The following is a 15,498-nucleotide window of genomic DNA, read 5'->3' on the forward strand; positions in this document are numbered from 1 at the left end:
TGATAGTAAGATTTTCAGTGGTGCTATTTCTTCCATTTATTTTGAAGTTCAACTTCAGCCTCAGATGATGTGAGGAGGAAGAATACTATTTCTGTTCCTCAGATGTGGATGTTCTTGTCTGCAAATTCTGGATTGATTATTATGTTTTTAATAGTGTAGTGAAAGGTTTTCTGTATTCCAATATTGGGTTGAAGGCCACATGCATATTTGACCTTCACTCTCAATTATTTGGCATTTACAGTATTTGTGTAATCTTTATTGTTAAATAATTAAACTGCATAGAAAATACTTCTGGCATAATGTTGCAAATTTTATGTCTTATTAACGTATACCATTGTTTTCAGGGCTTAAAAGTCAGATGATATATTTTTAGTCATTACAGTTCCATTGTACCAGAAATTTCAGTAGCTTTGGGATAGTATTCTGATTACTGTTTGTTCGTTTGCAGAGGGAGACTCTGAGAACTACATTGCTTATTACAGAAGAGCCACAGTGTACTTAGCCATGGGCAAATCTAAAGCAGCAATTCGCGATTTAAGTAAAGTGGTTGAATTAAAGCAGGACTTCACATCAGTAAGTATTACTAGAACTGAAGATTGTTCAAGTGTAAAAAAAAAAACTGCTTCAAAGAAGGTTTGGCTTTTTTTTCAGACTTTGCTCAACAGGAATAGAGAATACATTGTCCCTCAGAGGGCTTTAAAGTGGGTCAAATAATAGCAATGGTTTATGTGCCTTAATTTGCAACAATGTTGAGTACAGTCTAGACAGTTATTTGAGTAACTACTAGTTTAACTAAGTTCATGGATTTATACTAAACATTTCTCTCACTTGTGGTCATTCTGTTCACCAAGGCTTTGCCATTTGGGATAAGAAAGCACACAGATGCCTCTGGGGTTTTTTTTGTCTTTATCAGTGTTAGATTTGAGGTATCTGTTCTCCACAGTAACTGTCCTAATCTCATTGAATTCCTGTGTGACTATTGCAAGCTCAGATCTGCTTACCCCTTTCTCCATTCTATGTACTATATGTGGAGACTGCCTTGCTTGTTGGAAACTGATGCTGAAGTCCTCTCCAACTGATTCTCTTGCCTCTTTTTTGTGGGCAGTGGCATGTCCTGTGTAGTTGACAACAAAGGAGCAAATGTTAAATTCACTGTTGTATGAAAATATTCATATTAGAAATCAAAGTCTTCTAAATCACTGACTTTTCTTTTTACTTAGCTTCTATTATTCTGAGAGTTTAATGAAATAATTAAATGTGTGAATTGTTTATTATTTCTGCTATTTAATATATAAGCAGTTATAATCAGGAAAGTGGTGTAAAGTCTCATTCACTTTGATTTGTGAAACTTCTTACATGAGTTCTTTTCATTAAAATTGTCTGCTTTTTGTCCTTCAGTTCTGGTGCAGAGCAGTCCTTTGCCATTGAAGAGGCCTTATAAGAACATTATTAAATCAAAAAGACAAAGAATGAGTGTCATGATCTCTGTTTCAGCTTGTTAGCTATACTAAAATGAAACTTGTGTTCATACTTTGCTCAATTCCCATTTGTAAATAAAAAGTTATGTTTCCTTTCAGGCAAGATTACAAAGAGGACACTTATTGCTTAAGCAAGGAAAATTTGATGAAGCAGAGGATGACTTTAAAAATGTGGTAAGTTGGAGACCAGTGTGGAGCTACATCACTACTTTTTAAGACTGGCTTCTGAGCCAAGGTCACATCTGAACTCTGATGCTCTATAGAGTATGTGCTATCTAGGCCTGAGTTTGTCTTTCCTGTTCTTTGCAGGCATAGTGGCTAAGCAGCTTTTGTATGAATAAATGGCCAGTGAAGTTGCAGTATAGTGATGCAGATGGAATGGAGTGTTGTCTGAAACAAAGGAGCACTTGGGAAAGTCTTTCTTGTGTGTGCCTGATACTTCATGATCTCTGCTTACTGGTAGCTGAAGGGAGCAGCCTGCATTCAGAAAAGAGTGATGTAGTTGAACTCTGGTTTACATCACCGTATTGATGTCTCCCTGGGAAGTCACTAGGGGCATCATGCATCAACCTGTGCAGGTTCCTGTCTCTTTTTACCTGTTGCAAAAGAATTGTTGACTGTTAGTTTAGCCACTGAGCAGTTAAATCAGTACATTTCAGTGGTGTCCCTCTGTCTCCTAATCTGCAGAGTTCTCCATGTTCATGCCTATCTGACAGTACTTTCTCTTCATGATCAAGAATTGTGCAGCTTCCAGCTACAAGTAGTTGGATATTACCCACCTAAAACTCACTTGAGCTGTTTTTAGTTTTGAGTATTTTGTGCATTTCAGCCCTATACTGCAAAGCTAAACTGAGCTAACCCCAGAAAAAAAAAGCTCTCAATGAATGTGAATTTAAATTTCCTCTCTATTGCACAAAATTCATGTAAATATGAGTATACATAAGAAATGTTCTTCATTCTTGCTTGCTCTTCAAGAGTTGCTAGTTTGAACAGCTGGTGTGTCCCTTAAGCCTAAAGAAGAAGAATTTGCAAGGTAACAGATGCTGTCTTGTTGGCTGTCTCTGAAGAGACTGATGAAAAAAGAAGCTGTGTGGTCCAGATTTCAGCTGTTTAATGGAACTCTTACTAGGAAGTGTGGATGACAAAACTGGAGTGGTTATTCTGTATGTTCTGCAGGACAGCTATGAGGAGTGGCTCTTGCAGGTAGAAATGCACCAGGCAGTTCTTGTGTCTGTAGCAGAGCTCCGGCAGCTTATTCTCACGTTCATATAGCAATGGCACCTCTGGCTGCTTCTTCCTCAGTCAGTTGCTGAGGAGTGTGTGGTCTGAGAGCAGCACAGCCCTGCTGTCTGCAAAGCTGGGAGAGAGTTTTCAGCTGGGATTAACTGAGGACACAGCTACTGCAGTAACAGTTATGCAGTGTCAGGGTTGATTGGGAGTCTCTGTGTGCATCTCTTTGCAGTTACTGTTTCTTGAAGTATTGCTTAATGCTGCACATGGAATTGTTTCTCCAGTCAACTGTAAAATATCTTTTCCTATTGCTAAACCTGCTGCAAAAATTTATATGCTGCTTTTGACCAGTCAAATAGTTACAATACTCAATCAGGCTTGAAGTCTGAAGTAGAGCAGAGTTTCTTCCCAGAAGCTAATTTAGGAAATGAGCATATTAGTTCTTAATCTGACTTCTATTTTCCTTTGTTCTATGAACAACATTGTCTATATACTTAGAGTGGTCTGTTTTGAAGAGCATAATTTTCAGTTAAGTACAATATATTCAAGCAAAATGAGTAAATACTAAAGTAGTAATTTGCAATAGGTTAAATTGTTCATGTGTGGAGTGGGTTAAATTGTGCTACATACCTTGAAATCTTTAAGTAAAATACCTGTTTCTTTGAGGGGTTTTCCTTGTTTTCTAAATCTTGCAGATTTCTCATTCCTTCTCTTGTAGTCATGTTCCTTAAAAAAAGGTCTCAGTAATTTAGGAGATGCAATCATTTTTGAGGGAGAGAAGGCAAGAAAAATTCAGCCCATCTAAATGGAGGGAAGGATAACAGGTAAACTTTAGCAGCTTGTCAGACCAGTGGCTTTGTGTAGAACTTACAAAAACGTTATAACTATTCATATAAAACAATAAACCTGTCCTTTAATGTGGAAAGAAAATTCATATATTCAAATTCTTTCTATATAATTTCATAGTATCAGGAGAAGGTTTCATGGTGCGCACCCTAAATATCTTTAAGTGATTGATTGCTGAGCAGTTTGTCTGTATATTCCTGTCCTCTCTGGCATATTGGTGCTGGCTGCCTTGTGAGGCAGTGCTAGTGTGAGAGCAGGCAGTGGAAATGCCTAGCTGCAAAGGATACAGTATTCCTTTTTGGGAGCTGAGCCTCTTGAGATTCAGCCTTCATGTGTTATTTTTAGCTATCTTTTTTTTTTTTTGTGCTCTGTACTTTCCTGTTGGCTGAAATTAATCACGAGGTTTGGCTAGAGGGTGTGATTCAGACTTATGCCTTCACATATTAAGCAATACTACATTTCTAGAAACCTCTCCTTTTGGCCTACAGATGAATCAAGCTGATTAAATGTTTTACATGGGTCAGGTTTTCCACATGAAACAAGGAGTAAGCAGAATTCCTGTGGTGATTTTCTAAAGTTGTTGCTCATGCTGTATGAATAGTAATTATTTCTCTGCTACAACTTTGCTTTAGTGTTCATATGCTTTAATATCAAGTTCTTTCTGTTTGGGTTAGTGGTTTCTGATTAACAGAAGCCAGCAGGACAGATGTGAGGGTTCATCAACATTCATGTCCAGGGCCTCGAGCCATGAAAGCCCTGGAATGTTTATTTTACCTGTAAGCATGTGATTGTGACTGAAAATAAAAGGGATATTGGCATACTTTCATTGATGGAAGGCCTTCTGGAAAGGTGACAAAAACAATGCAAATCCTGGCAGCCCTGTGTGCGTGCCTTTCAGTGTTGTCAGTGACTGCTTATGTTCCAGAGGAAATGCTCATAAAAGCATTTGAGGTGGTGAATTCTACAGAAGGCACAGAATTAGAGCAGAACTTCCTCCTTGTCTATTGGAAAGTGAGGAAAGGATGAAATTGTTATATTTCTTTCAAATTCTAGTCTCTTTTAAGACCAGCTGTAACACAGTGCAATTTATTGCAATAAATACTGTAAATGGAAGTGTCCCAAATAGACAATTCTGTCTGCATTGGAAGAACAAACACTTCAAGGCTCGACACTGAAGGCACCGCTTCTAGTTCCACTAGGTGTCAGCCAAGACTAAGAGACTGAGCTCTGTACATCTGCAATTGCTTCCTCATCTAAACCCTTGCCTGTTGCAAAATACATTGGGCAACAGCTTTCCATGGTTAGTTGGTATGTGTAATGGTACTGTTGTGGATGTAGGTGGGAGAGGCCATCTTATGGCACTGTAAGTTAATCAAATTGGGTTAAGTTACTGGGCAATCTAGTTGGCTGTTTGAGGCTCTCTTAACCCCATCTGAGATATTTAATATAACATTAGATATTTCCAATACATTCCTCTATGCTACAGTGATCATCTGTAGCTTCCGAGCTAAAGAATAAAAGGTATTTAAATATTTCCTTGTTTTTTTTTTTCTCTGTCATTTTAGCTGTGTTACCTGATATGTTACCAGTGCAGGGCTTTCATCTGTGCACTGTCCTTGAGTGCATGGATGTCTTGCTCTTAGATACCACAAACCATGGAGGTTCCCTCAGTTCCCTTCAGGATGTTTTTCACAAACTGAATGAGCTGGCTTCTTTTTGCTTTAGTTCATGTTACTTATTTAAGCATCATAGCAATATACTATTACTTGTTAGGAACTTATGAGTGTATATTTTCATCATACTGTAGCACACTCTCAATGACTTTTGTTTGAATGATACCTTGAAAAATTTCCCTGTCTTTAACTGGACATGTTGTGCTGCCTAAAATTACCTAGGATGATTGACTCAAATGGTCTTGGTTACTGTTGGACTTGCCTCCATGATTGTAACATTGCTTTTCATATTGCACTGACATTTTCTCCAAATACATTACAAGAAACATACTGTGAGTCTAAGGAGTGTGGTGTTACCCTAAGTTTTTATGGAAGTGTAAGGCTTATCCATACCAAAGGCTCTTCATTTTTAAGGAGGAAATGCTGAGAAATTAAGGAAGAAATCAAACAAGTGTGCTGGAACTAAGGAGTTCAGAACTTCAGAGAGTTTTGTAGACTTGGTATTTTTTGAAATTACAGGAGTAGAAATTTGCCTCTGCTACAAGCTCCAGATTTTAGGGAGAGACTGGATGCACAGCATCAAGGGCTTGTAGGCAGAGTTCTAACCAGAAGAAAAGCTTTGTGAGGCTTACATTGGGAATCTTACAAAGAAAGAAAACTCTTTAATCACATTCCTCTCCTCTTGCTGAAGGATAGCATAGGGAATAAAGGAGAATTTTCAGGTCTAGGTACAACTTGACTTTTGCCAGGTGAAATAAAAAATTCCATAGGGCTCAAGATTTTTAAAGAGGAATTGAAGACCAAGTGTGGGACTTGTGCATGATTTTGATATAGCATTTAGGCTCTTTCCTTTCATATACTCTAGTGGTAGAACCAGGGGAAATTCTGGTAAAGGACATCTGAGGGCTGAAGTTGAATTATGTTAGAGACATAAGAACAAAATACATGTCTTTCAAGAACTTACTGGTGAGAAAAAGAGAAGTGGCCACTTCAAGATAAATGAGGAAAGAAAAAAGTACTGGATGTCTTTGAGTGACTTCAGCTCACATTCTATGTATAGAATGCAAGATAATACAAGTTTTTACTTCAAAACAAACAAAAAAAAGTCGTGCTGATTTGTCCCTTTTAGACTTTGAAAGTCATTCTGATCAGCAGCAAGTGTGAAGTCAGTGCTTCTTTCAAGCTGCAGTAATGCTACAAATTCCCTGGCTTTGCAAGGGTATGGCTGAGATTCTCTGGCCATGTGTATCTTCCTGGGTGATAGTAAAGTTGCCTGAAAGATATTTTTAAATTTTTTCTTTGAAAAGATAAACCCGCCTAAATGAAAGAGGCAAGTACAATGTAATGACTTCCACTTGCTCAGAGAGGGGTTAAGAGAAATGAGAGTCCTTGTAGACAAAATGTTAGACTTGTTTAAAACTATGTAAGAAACAGAATGCATGACTGCCCAGCTGAGTCTTTTCCCTGGTTGTAGCCAATTAACTTGCTGCTGCATCCAGTCTTTGTGAGGAAGATGTAAGAAACACAACTTCACAGTAACAACTGTCTGGAACATGTTTCATTTATTTCTGCTATGAAGTAATAAATATGTATAGTGCTTAAAGGGAGAGATGCAATTAGGCCACGTGATTACCCTGTTTCTGCTGAGGAGTGCAGCATTTAACAGCTGATAGTAGAGGTGAATTAATTAGGTTACAAAGAGGTCCACAGCGTCCAGCAGGTGATGGGGGACAGTGACTGTTGTGTTTGATGTGTCCAGTGATGATTGATCAGGCATGAAGAACTGGGTTTCTCTGACTTCTGACGTCTTGCATTCAATCTCAGAATGTTTCTTTCTTCTGAAGTTCAGAGGTAGAAATGCTTCCTGTGGAGTTTGGGAACTCACTTTATTCTCAGCTTTAGGCAGTTCTCCATTATATGACTATTTATGGAACTGAAAGAGATCCTTGAATAAGCATTTGAGTCTCTTTTCTTGTTCATGTTTGCAGCTCAAATCCAATCCTAGCAATAATGAGGAAAAAGAAGCCCAGACTCAGCTGACAAAATCTGATGAGTTGCAGCGCCTACATTCACAGGCATTATCTGCCTACAAGCAAGAGGATTATGGAGCTGCTATTTCTCTTCTTGATGAAATCTTGGCAGTAAGTGTTAAGTCAAATGGTACTGTAAAAGTAAGAGCTTTTGTCATCTTTGTTTTTGTTTAATAGTTTCTTTACTGATGTGAAAATAACTTTGGTGTAACCAGTTTAGTTTTGCTGAGCACTATGGATCTGTAGTAGTGTTGGAGAGAGGAGAGGGCTGAGCACTAGCTGCAGAAGAAGTCATAGTCTGTCTTATAGGTACTTCAGTTAAACTTCACTTCCAGATAACTTTATTGATTATACTTTCCTGTTTTTCTACAATTTGTTATTCTTGGGGAAGCTGGGAAGAAGTTTTTCTGAAATCAATGAAGTTTTGCCAAGTATAGGAGTTACAGGGTTTTTTTAATCTGGATTTTTCATTGTATATATGCAGACAGTTTTAGTCTTGAGAAAATGAAGCAAAAAAGACTTCAAAAAAACCCACAAAATTAAAAATGTAGGTAGCTAGCTGAATTTTCATCTTGTTCCTTAGGTAGCTGTATTTGTTGAATTTTAATTGGTGTAAATAGCCTGATAGGGCACGTGTAAATAACTAATCATGTGGGCATTTTGTGTGTCATATACTAATGACTTTGCACATACAAATTAGTGCTGTTGACTTGGAGTTTACAACCTTGGAGCTTTTGGTGATGGAACTGCCACAGTGCAGGAATTGGTTTATGGGGAGGTAGCGTGGAAAAGCAGGAAAGCCTCCTCTAAGAAGATAATTTCCAGACAACTTATAAGACTTAGACAGATTTAATTCCCTAAATCAAATTTTGATAGGCAGTTCCTCATGAGTAATTAGTTTTGCCTTACTGTGAGAATTTTACCTCTCTTTATTCTTAAAATCCAGATATTAAGGTCAAACTTGGTGGAGCTGCATCTTACCCACAGGCTTCTTCCTGGAGAACAACCGACAGCTTGGTCCTTGCTGTTCATTACCTCTATTCTTTTGGGAAGATACAATAATTTATGATTCTGATATCCTTTCCTGGAGGCTCAACAGACTGTCCCAGTTTAAGCAATGCCAGTAGATTTAATTCATCTCTCTGCATGAGTTCATTGCATCATTTACAAAATTTTCAGGCCTTTGTTTTTCTGTTTGGGCAGGTGCATCACAGCATCCACCAGGAAGCAGAGATGCTAATTTCATGAGCTCTGCATGCAGCTTGAACCTTATGCTGTTGCAGTTGGCAAAGTGAAATTAAATGGGAGTTTTCTTTTGGGGAGCAAAAGAAGTGAAGTGTTATGGACCAAAAACAAGCTTTAATTTTGATTTCTCAAGGTTTGTGTTTGGGATGCAGAGCTACGGGAACTTCGAGCAGAGTGTTACATAAAGGAAGGGGAACCAAGCAAAGCCATTAGTGACTTGAAAGCTGCTGCCAAATTAAAGAATGATAACACTGAAGCCTTCTATAAAATCAGCAAAATATATTATCAGCTGGGGGACCATGAATTATCTCTCAGGTAATTTTGCTATTTGCTCTAATCATTATAATTGAGACAGAAAATATAATTATATAGGCAATGATAAATCATGAAGTATCTCTTGTGTGAGGTTTGGATGGAGAATCAGCTGTGGTCTAGATCTGATAAAGGGAGTTTCATTCTAGAAACTGAGGATTGGCAGTGAAGAAACCCATGTTTGTTCTTGGCAAGACCAGCCATCAATGGTTCCAGGCACCTTGTTTCCTAAAGCAGAAGCCAGAGTCCCTCTCCATCAGAGCTGCTTACAAGTGCTGTTTTCATTGTGTTTCTCCTAGAAGGAAATGCTTTTCTAAATTTCCTCTAGTGGAATTTTTCTTTTAACCTTAAACCTCTGTTGAATTTAAGGTGCAAACAGAAGATGTCTACATTATGTTACAAGCTTAAGAATAAATAGAAAGTACGTGAGCTTCCAAGTATGAAGAGCTTGGGGTGCAGAGCTGTTTGCCTCTCATTCCTGCAGACAGTCCTGGATGACTTTTTGATAATGCCCTGTCCTTTTATTCACACTGAGTTAAATTTAAGGTCTTATTCCCATATGTCCCTTGTCAGTCTGGCAGATAACTGCCCTTGCCCTGTCTGGACTGTTCAGTTTGTGCTCTGTGCCTAGCTGCACAAATGATGGAATTCTTCCTATTGCACAGGAGTTGTTTCTGTGCCAATCATAATTTCAGATGTGCTGCCTTCATCTCCAGAATCCTTCCAATATTATTTCTGCCACAGAGTCCCTTCAGTAAGGTGAAGAGAACGGAAAAAGCCTGTGTTTCTTTCCTTGGCAGATGGAAACTGCATGTGATTATACTTGCAAAATTTTGTTTTATAGCTGGCCAAAAGTAAACATGAAATTAATTGATTTGCATTAGGCATTCCCTTTCCAGAGCCTACTTAATCTTGTGAGCTCATAGGTCACTTCTGTGATGACTTTTGGGAGGTGGCTGTCCCTTTGGCAGTGATTTCATGGGTAGGTGGTATTTAAAAGCACGATTGAGGGCACTGTTGAAGAGCAGAACGGAATCAGAAAGAAAGGGATAAGCCTTTTTCCTTTATTCTTATCTGATACCATTAATTTTTGCATCATGAGATATGCTGAGAAAGAGTTCTATGGCTCTTGAACTTGCTGGGTGCTATTTGTTATCCTTCCCTTAGTTTCTTCCTCTTAAAGGCCTAATTATTTTCAGACTGTAAGATATTTTTGTCTGGGCTTAGGAACAGAATAAGATTTTGTAATCTCTTCCTGAAATTGACATAGTGGTTGTGCTATGACGACTCTGTGGGATCCATAATGTTTATTCCCTCATATGACTGCATTCTGGAGGCGTTTTGGGGGTTTTTTTTAGACTTTGTTTTATTTTGACACACATTTTCACTAATCAGAGTCTGATTAAACATTCTTCATGGTGAAACATCAGCCTCAGGCTTGGCTGAGATTCCATCAAGGAGGGTTGTGCCTTAGTTGAGCTTTCGATTTCAAGTGATACAAAATACACTTGAATGTAGGAATTTTGTAATATATCTGAGTTAGAACTGATGGTAATTTTCCTATCTATTCATCTGATAACTGCTGAATATAATTTCTTTCACAGAGTGCCTTTTTCTTCAAAGGTACTCTTCAGCTGTTTAGTCAGTTATTTATGTAGCATTTAATCTTTTGTGTGTTTGACAATACAAAAGAATTAAAATCAAATCCAGATACGTATCCCTGTATGTTTTGGAAGACTCTTTTTGGCCTTACTTTATATTAATATTTGAGTGAAGGGAGAGATCTGTGGAAGAACTCAAGTGTTATTCTGAACAGTTTATAAATGCTGCATTATGTCTCCTGGTAAAATTTCATGGTATGTGGTGACCTAGGTGTGTTGTTTTGGTGTTTTCTTTTTCGCTTCTTACCTCCCTGTGAAAAGTGAGGTGCGGGAGTGTCTGAAGCTGGACCAAGACCATAAGCAATGCTTCTCTCTCTATAAGCAAGTAAAGAAACTCAATAAGCAGATCGAGTCAGCAGAGGAATTCATCAAAGAAGGCAGGTAAGTATTCACTGATATATATAAAGGAAAAAAAAATAGAAAAAACCCACAATTGAGGCACCAACTTACTGATTGAGGAGCTGATTAAAGTGATGCTTTTTGCATGTGTCAGTTGAAGTGGGTACTGAGCAGAGCTCTCAAATTACAATTAAAATAAATATTGACTTGCATAGCAACTATTCTATTCTGATTCCTTCTGATGCCCCCGTGTCCCTTTTGCATACTGAACTTCTTTCTGCAGCAGGTAGTAAGACAAACATAGGGATGGGAGTTTTCAGCTCTCATATATTATTACTCAGCACTGATGGGAACCCCACCTGGGCACTGGGCTCCCCAGTGCAGGAGAGATGAAACTACTGATAAAGTCCAGTGAAGTTCCACTGAGATTGGAGGCGAGGAGCATCTCTCTTCTGCAAGGCAAGGCTGGGGAGGCTGAGAGTGTTTGCCCTGAGACTTCTCTGCTACAGGGGGATTTCATCAAGGTACCTGAAGGGAGGGTGCAGAGAGGGTGGAGCCAGCCTCTGCTCGGTGGTGTTCTGTGGTGGGATCAGGCCCGTGGGTGCAAACTGAAACGTGAAATTCCCTTGAAACATGAAGATATGCTTTTTGCACTGCCTCATTTCCACTGGTGCAGGTTGTCCAGTGGGGGTATGGAGTCTCCCCACTTAAGAGTTATACAAAAGCATTTTGGACACAGTTGTAGGCAGATTTCTGGAGGTGGCCCTGTGTGGGCAGTGGGGTTAGATGAGAAGATTTCTAAGAGTGATGAAAGGACCATATCTGAAGACTAAAACCACTTAGTAACTCTGCAGTGCCTTGATGGCAGAAGTGGTTCTGACTGATAAGCTTTTTTATCGTGCACCCTGTTCAATGATAGACAGTGCCTTCATATTCTTGTAGTTCTTGCTTTACTTTAATTTTGTGTTCCCAAGCACATGACATCCAGCTTTAAGGACCCTGAACAAATCATTAGATATTGTCAAGGTGGCTTTTTTAAATGAAGCACATCAGGAGTGTGAATAAACAGAACTGATGCCAGTTTTACTAAGCCAGAATTTGGACTCTTTTCGCTTATTTAATACAGCATCAGCGAAGTTTCGGGGAGTCTGAGAGCTTGTGTTTCTCTAACTTGTAGCAACCCGTGAATTCAGTCTCACTCTTGTATTTTTAGGTAGATGTTCTAATCTGTTTCTCACTCAAGCCATGTAACTTTAGCATTTTGAGATCTTCACAGCAAAATAACACTTGACTTTGTGACTTGTGAAAAGAAAAGGAGAAAACATCTGTCTGATTAAAACTGGCATAAGGAGCTTTTTTGTACCTCTGTGAATAGGTACCTTGTGCAGATAATCTGGACTCTTACTGTGAGCACAGGACTGAGTCCATCTCAGGTATCAGTGGGGAAGATGCTTATTTTGAAGTGGAGTGTCATGTTGGACAGGAGGCAAGTCTGGAGACCCTTGGCTGTGCATTGTGAAGGATTGCTGTTGTTACCTTGTGCATAAGCCTGAGTGCAGGCCCAGTGCCTGCTCTTCTGTCTCAGCACAGAGAAGGGAATGGGAATGTAATTCTTGAAGTGCCTGCAAGTTTTCTTTGCACTGTTGTTTCACACCTCAACTTTAAGGCTATTGAAGGGAAGGTCCTTTGGTAGAAGGATGGGAGAATCTGTGAATTTTAAGAATTTTTAAATAAAATGCAACGCCCTGAGACAGTGATTACATTTCATGATATTACGCTTTATGGTTTCAACAGGTATGAAGATGCTATCAGTAAATATGAGTCTGTAATGAAAACTGAGCCAGAAGTCCCAGTTTATTCTACTCGTGCCAAAGAAAGGATCTGTCACTGCTTATCAAAGGTAATTCTGCTTATCTCCCTCTAAATGTCTTCAAGACAAACATGAAACAAAACTTGCACAACTACATGAGTTTGGTTTTACTTTTGCCTCTCTAGAACCAGCAGGCTACAGAAGCCATCAAACTTTGTTCAGAAGTTCTGCAGCTGGAGCCAACCAATGTGAATGCCCTGAAAGACAGAGCAGAAGCTTATTTGCTAGAAGACATGTATGAAGAAGGTACACTTTTATGCCATTGGCACATGCTTAATGTATATGTTTAAAATGTAGTCAGTGTTTCAAAGGCTTTTTTTCAACATGCACTTTGATTCTACACCATGTTATCCTTAATTAGACCTGGTAGTTGCAGATTTACAAAACTACTTGGTGGTAATTTTGCCTTGATTAGTGTAAGTGGAATGTACTTGTTTTATCTACAGCAGAGTAGTCTTTACAACAGTGGACTGTGTTCAGGATGTTTTATGAGACTGTGCAGATTACTCAACTCAGAGACATTTTATATAATCAGCAATGTCAGAGAATTGCATTTAGGTAAAAGGTAATTAGAGTTAGGGCAATGTAAATCCATTTTAGGAGCTTCATTTTCATGTCTTGAGATGGCAGCATGAAATAATACAGTTCTCTTCCCTAGCATGTGCTGAGGGCAGAGGAAGGTAACAGCCATTGCTTCTCCTTCCATGGATCTCTGTAGTCTTGCTCAGAGAGTAAATTGATTCTATTCCTGAGGCTGCATTTTCCATATGGAGTTTCAGTACTATGCATCCTATTACATGGAGTGATAGAAATGACCTCTGAGATTATCAAGTCCAGCCATTAACCCAGCACTGCCAAGTGCACCACTACACCAAGTGCCTCCAAGTGCCATATCTACATCACTTTTCAGTACCTCCAGGGAGGGTGACTCAAACTGTAGCATTTGGGAAGAAAGAAAAGTTTTTTAACAAGGTTCTGCACAAATGCAGACAGCCAGCCTGGTCTTGTGCTGGGGCAAATGCCTCCCTGTTACAGGATATAAGGAAACAGAGCACATATCTGGGGTCTGGGAGAGCATATTTCCTGTGCTGGTGCATGCTGGGCTTGGCCTAGCCTGCTTCCAAGTGAAGAACCATGCTGGAGCAGAACTGTGCTTCTCCAGATTGTGTAACATCTCCTGTGCCTTCCCCCTGCCCTTGACAGCAGCGAGGTGGATGTAGTTATCCTCTGCCTTCCAGCAGAGCCTCCATCAACAGCATTGCAGCCCATTACTGTTCATCTGCCTGGAGGTGTCTGCATTTATCTTTTGATGGCTGGTTTCTCTTTGCCACAGAGAACACCAGAGCAATTAAAATTGTACTCTCATATTTAAAGGGGTAAAATGATTCTCATTCTTCCCTCAAAAATACTTTCAAGCTGGAGGCACCTATTTTCCTGTTAAAGGTAGGAAATTTCAAAGTACTTGTAATTCAGAACTTTGAAGGTGATTACTGTTAAGTGTTCAAGATGCAATTCACTTTGTATAGCTGTGTTCATGAGATGGTTTTAATTACTTCATAATCACATGGGATCCAGGGCTTGTCTACGGAGACAGATGTTTAATGACTCCATTTCTGGCATACCTCATAAGTACAGGAGTCTTATCTATCTAGAGCACAAGTTTTGTCAAAAAAGGAAAAAACCTGCCTTGCTGTTTCAAAATTGGTCAAAACATACTAATTTTTGTGTTTTCTTTTTTTCCCCTCCCCACTCTACTACTGTAGAGGCTTCAGTAAGAGCATAAAGTGGTTTTGTTATTTCTGTAACAGTCTTGGCATGGATGTAGGTTGTCTGCAGTTACTCATATTTGATGGGAAATTGGCTATCATTCCACATACAGAATTAATCTGTCACCATTTGAAAAACTCAGGCAAGATACCAAAGCCAGCAAAGTTGTTTAGAGATACAATATCATTACCTTTTGAGAGATCATGAAGATTCCTGTATTGAAATAATGAGAGTTAGATTTGACTGAAGTATTTAAACTGAAAGTGACATTGGGAAATAGTTGTTCCTTTCGTGTCATGGAGCAGGATGAAAGGAAGTTTCCTGAAATAGCAGGCCAGTAACAAGTAGCAGTGACTCTTCTGTTTGCTTGTGAGGTACTACTGCTTTTAGAAATAGTGACTCAAAAGAATTGATTAAATATCTCAGTTGACATACCAGGAATTAGTAATAAGTCTCCTGGCTTTATAGCAAACTTCTTGTGGTCATGAAGTTGCCATCCTTTTCCACCTGCTTCCAACCTTCACCCCTCAGATGGAGAGAGCAATTAGCTCTCTGGAAGAGGAAAATCCCTACACTGAAGTGTACCATCAAAATGAAAGAGGGAAAGGGCAGTGTGTACTTGCAGAGTGTGCTGGATGCATTCCCTCTGCAGTGTGCAGCACTGAAACACCTTCCCCTGTGCTTAATGCTTGCAGTCCTTAAATAAGGGAGTTGATTAAACAAAAAAGAAGAGGAATCTAATACTGTCATGGCAGGTAGTTGACCCCTGAGCAGGTTTCCCTCCATGGTGATGTGGTGCTCAGTGAGGCTGAGCAATCGAAGCTGCCTTTGGCAGGATGTTCTCCTAGCCCCTCCTAGTATTACCTGAAGCACATGAAGTTCAGTGGGGCTTAACATTATTGGTGTAATAAAGCAGCATTATGAAATCCTGCATTTTCACTGCTTTTATTAGTTTTGATAGCATATATTCAGCACAGATATTAGTGCACACTCCTGTTTTGGTTTTGTTTTTTTTTTTTTTTAAATGACTGGACAAATTATTAAAAA

General features: G+C 39.1%; 1 protein-coding gene across 1 annotated transcript in view; it reads left to right on the top strand.

Annotated features, from left to right (window-relative positions):
* Positions 1-15,498, top strand: part of DNAJC3 (DnaJ heat shock protein family (Hsp40) member C3) — a 29,443-nt gene that overhangs the window by 8,142 nt on the left and 5,803 nt on the right. Inside the window, exons 3-9 of the mRNA XM_005495576.4 lie at positions 449-573; positions 1,578-1,652; positions 7,216-7,368; positions 8,636-8,817; positions 10,737-10,856; positions 12,609-12,714; positions 12,810-12,930. Coding sequence (XP_005495633.1) covers positions 449-573; positions 1,578-1,652; positions 7,216-7,368; positions 8,636-8,817; positions 10,737-10,856; positions 12,609-12,714; positions 12,810-12,930 — 882 coding nt within the window. The remainder of the gene's footprint in view (positions 1-448; positions 574-1,577; positions 1,653-7,215; positions 7,369-8,635; positions 8,818-10,736; positions 10,857-12,608; positions 12,715-12,809; positions 12,931-15,498) is intronic.

This window comes from Zonotrichia albicollis, chromosome 2, assembly GCF_047830755.1.
Source record: "Zonotrichia albicollis isolate bZonAlb1 chromosome 2, bZonAlb1.hap1, whole genome shotgun sequence".
NCBI lineage: Eukaryota > Metazoa > Chordata > Aves > Passeriformes > Passerellidae > Zonotrichia > Zonotrichia albicollis.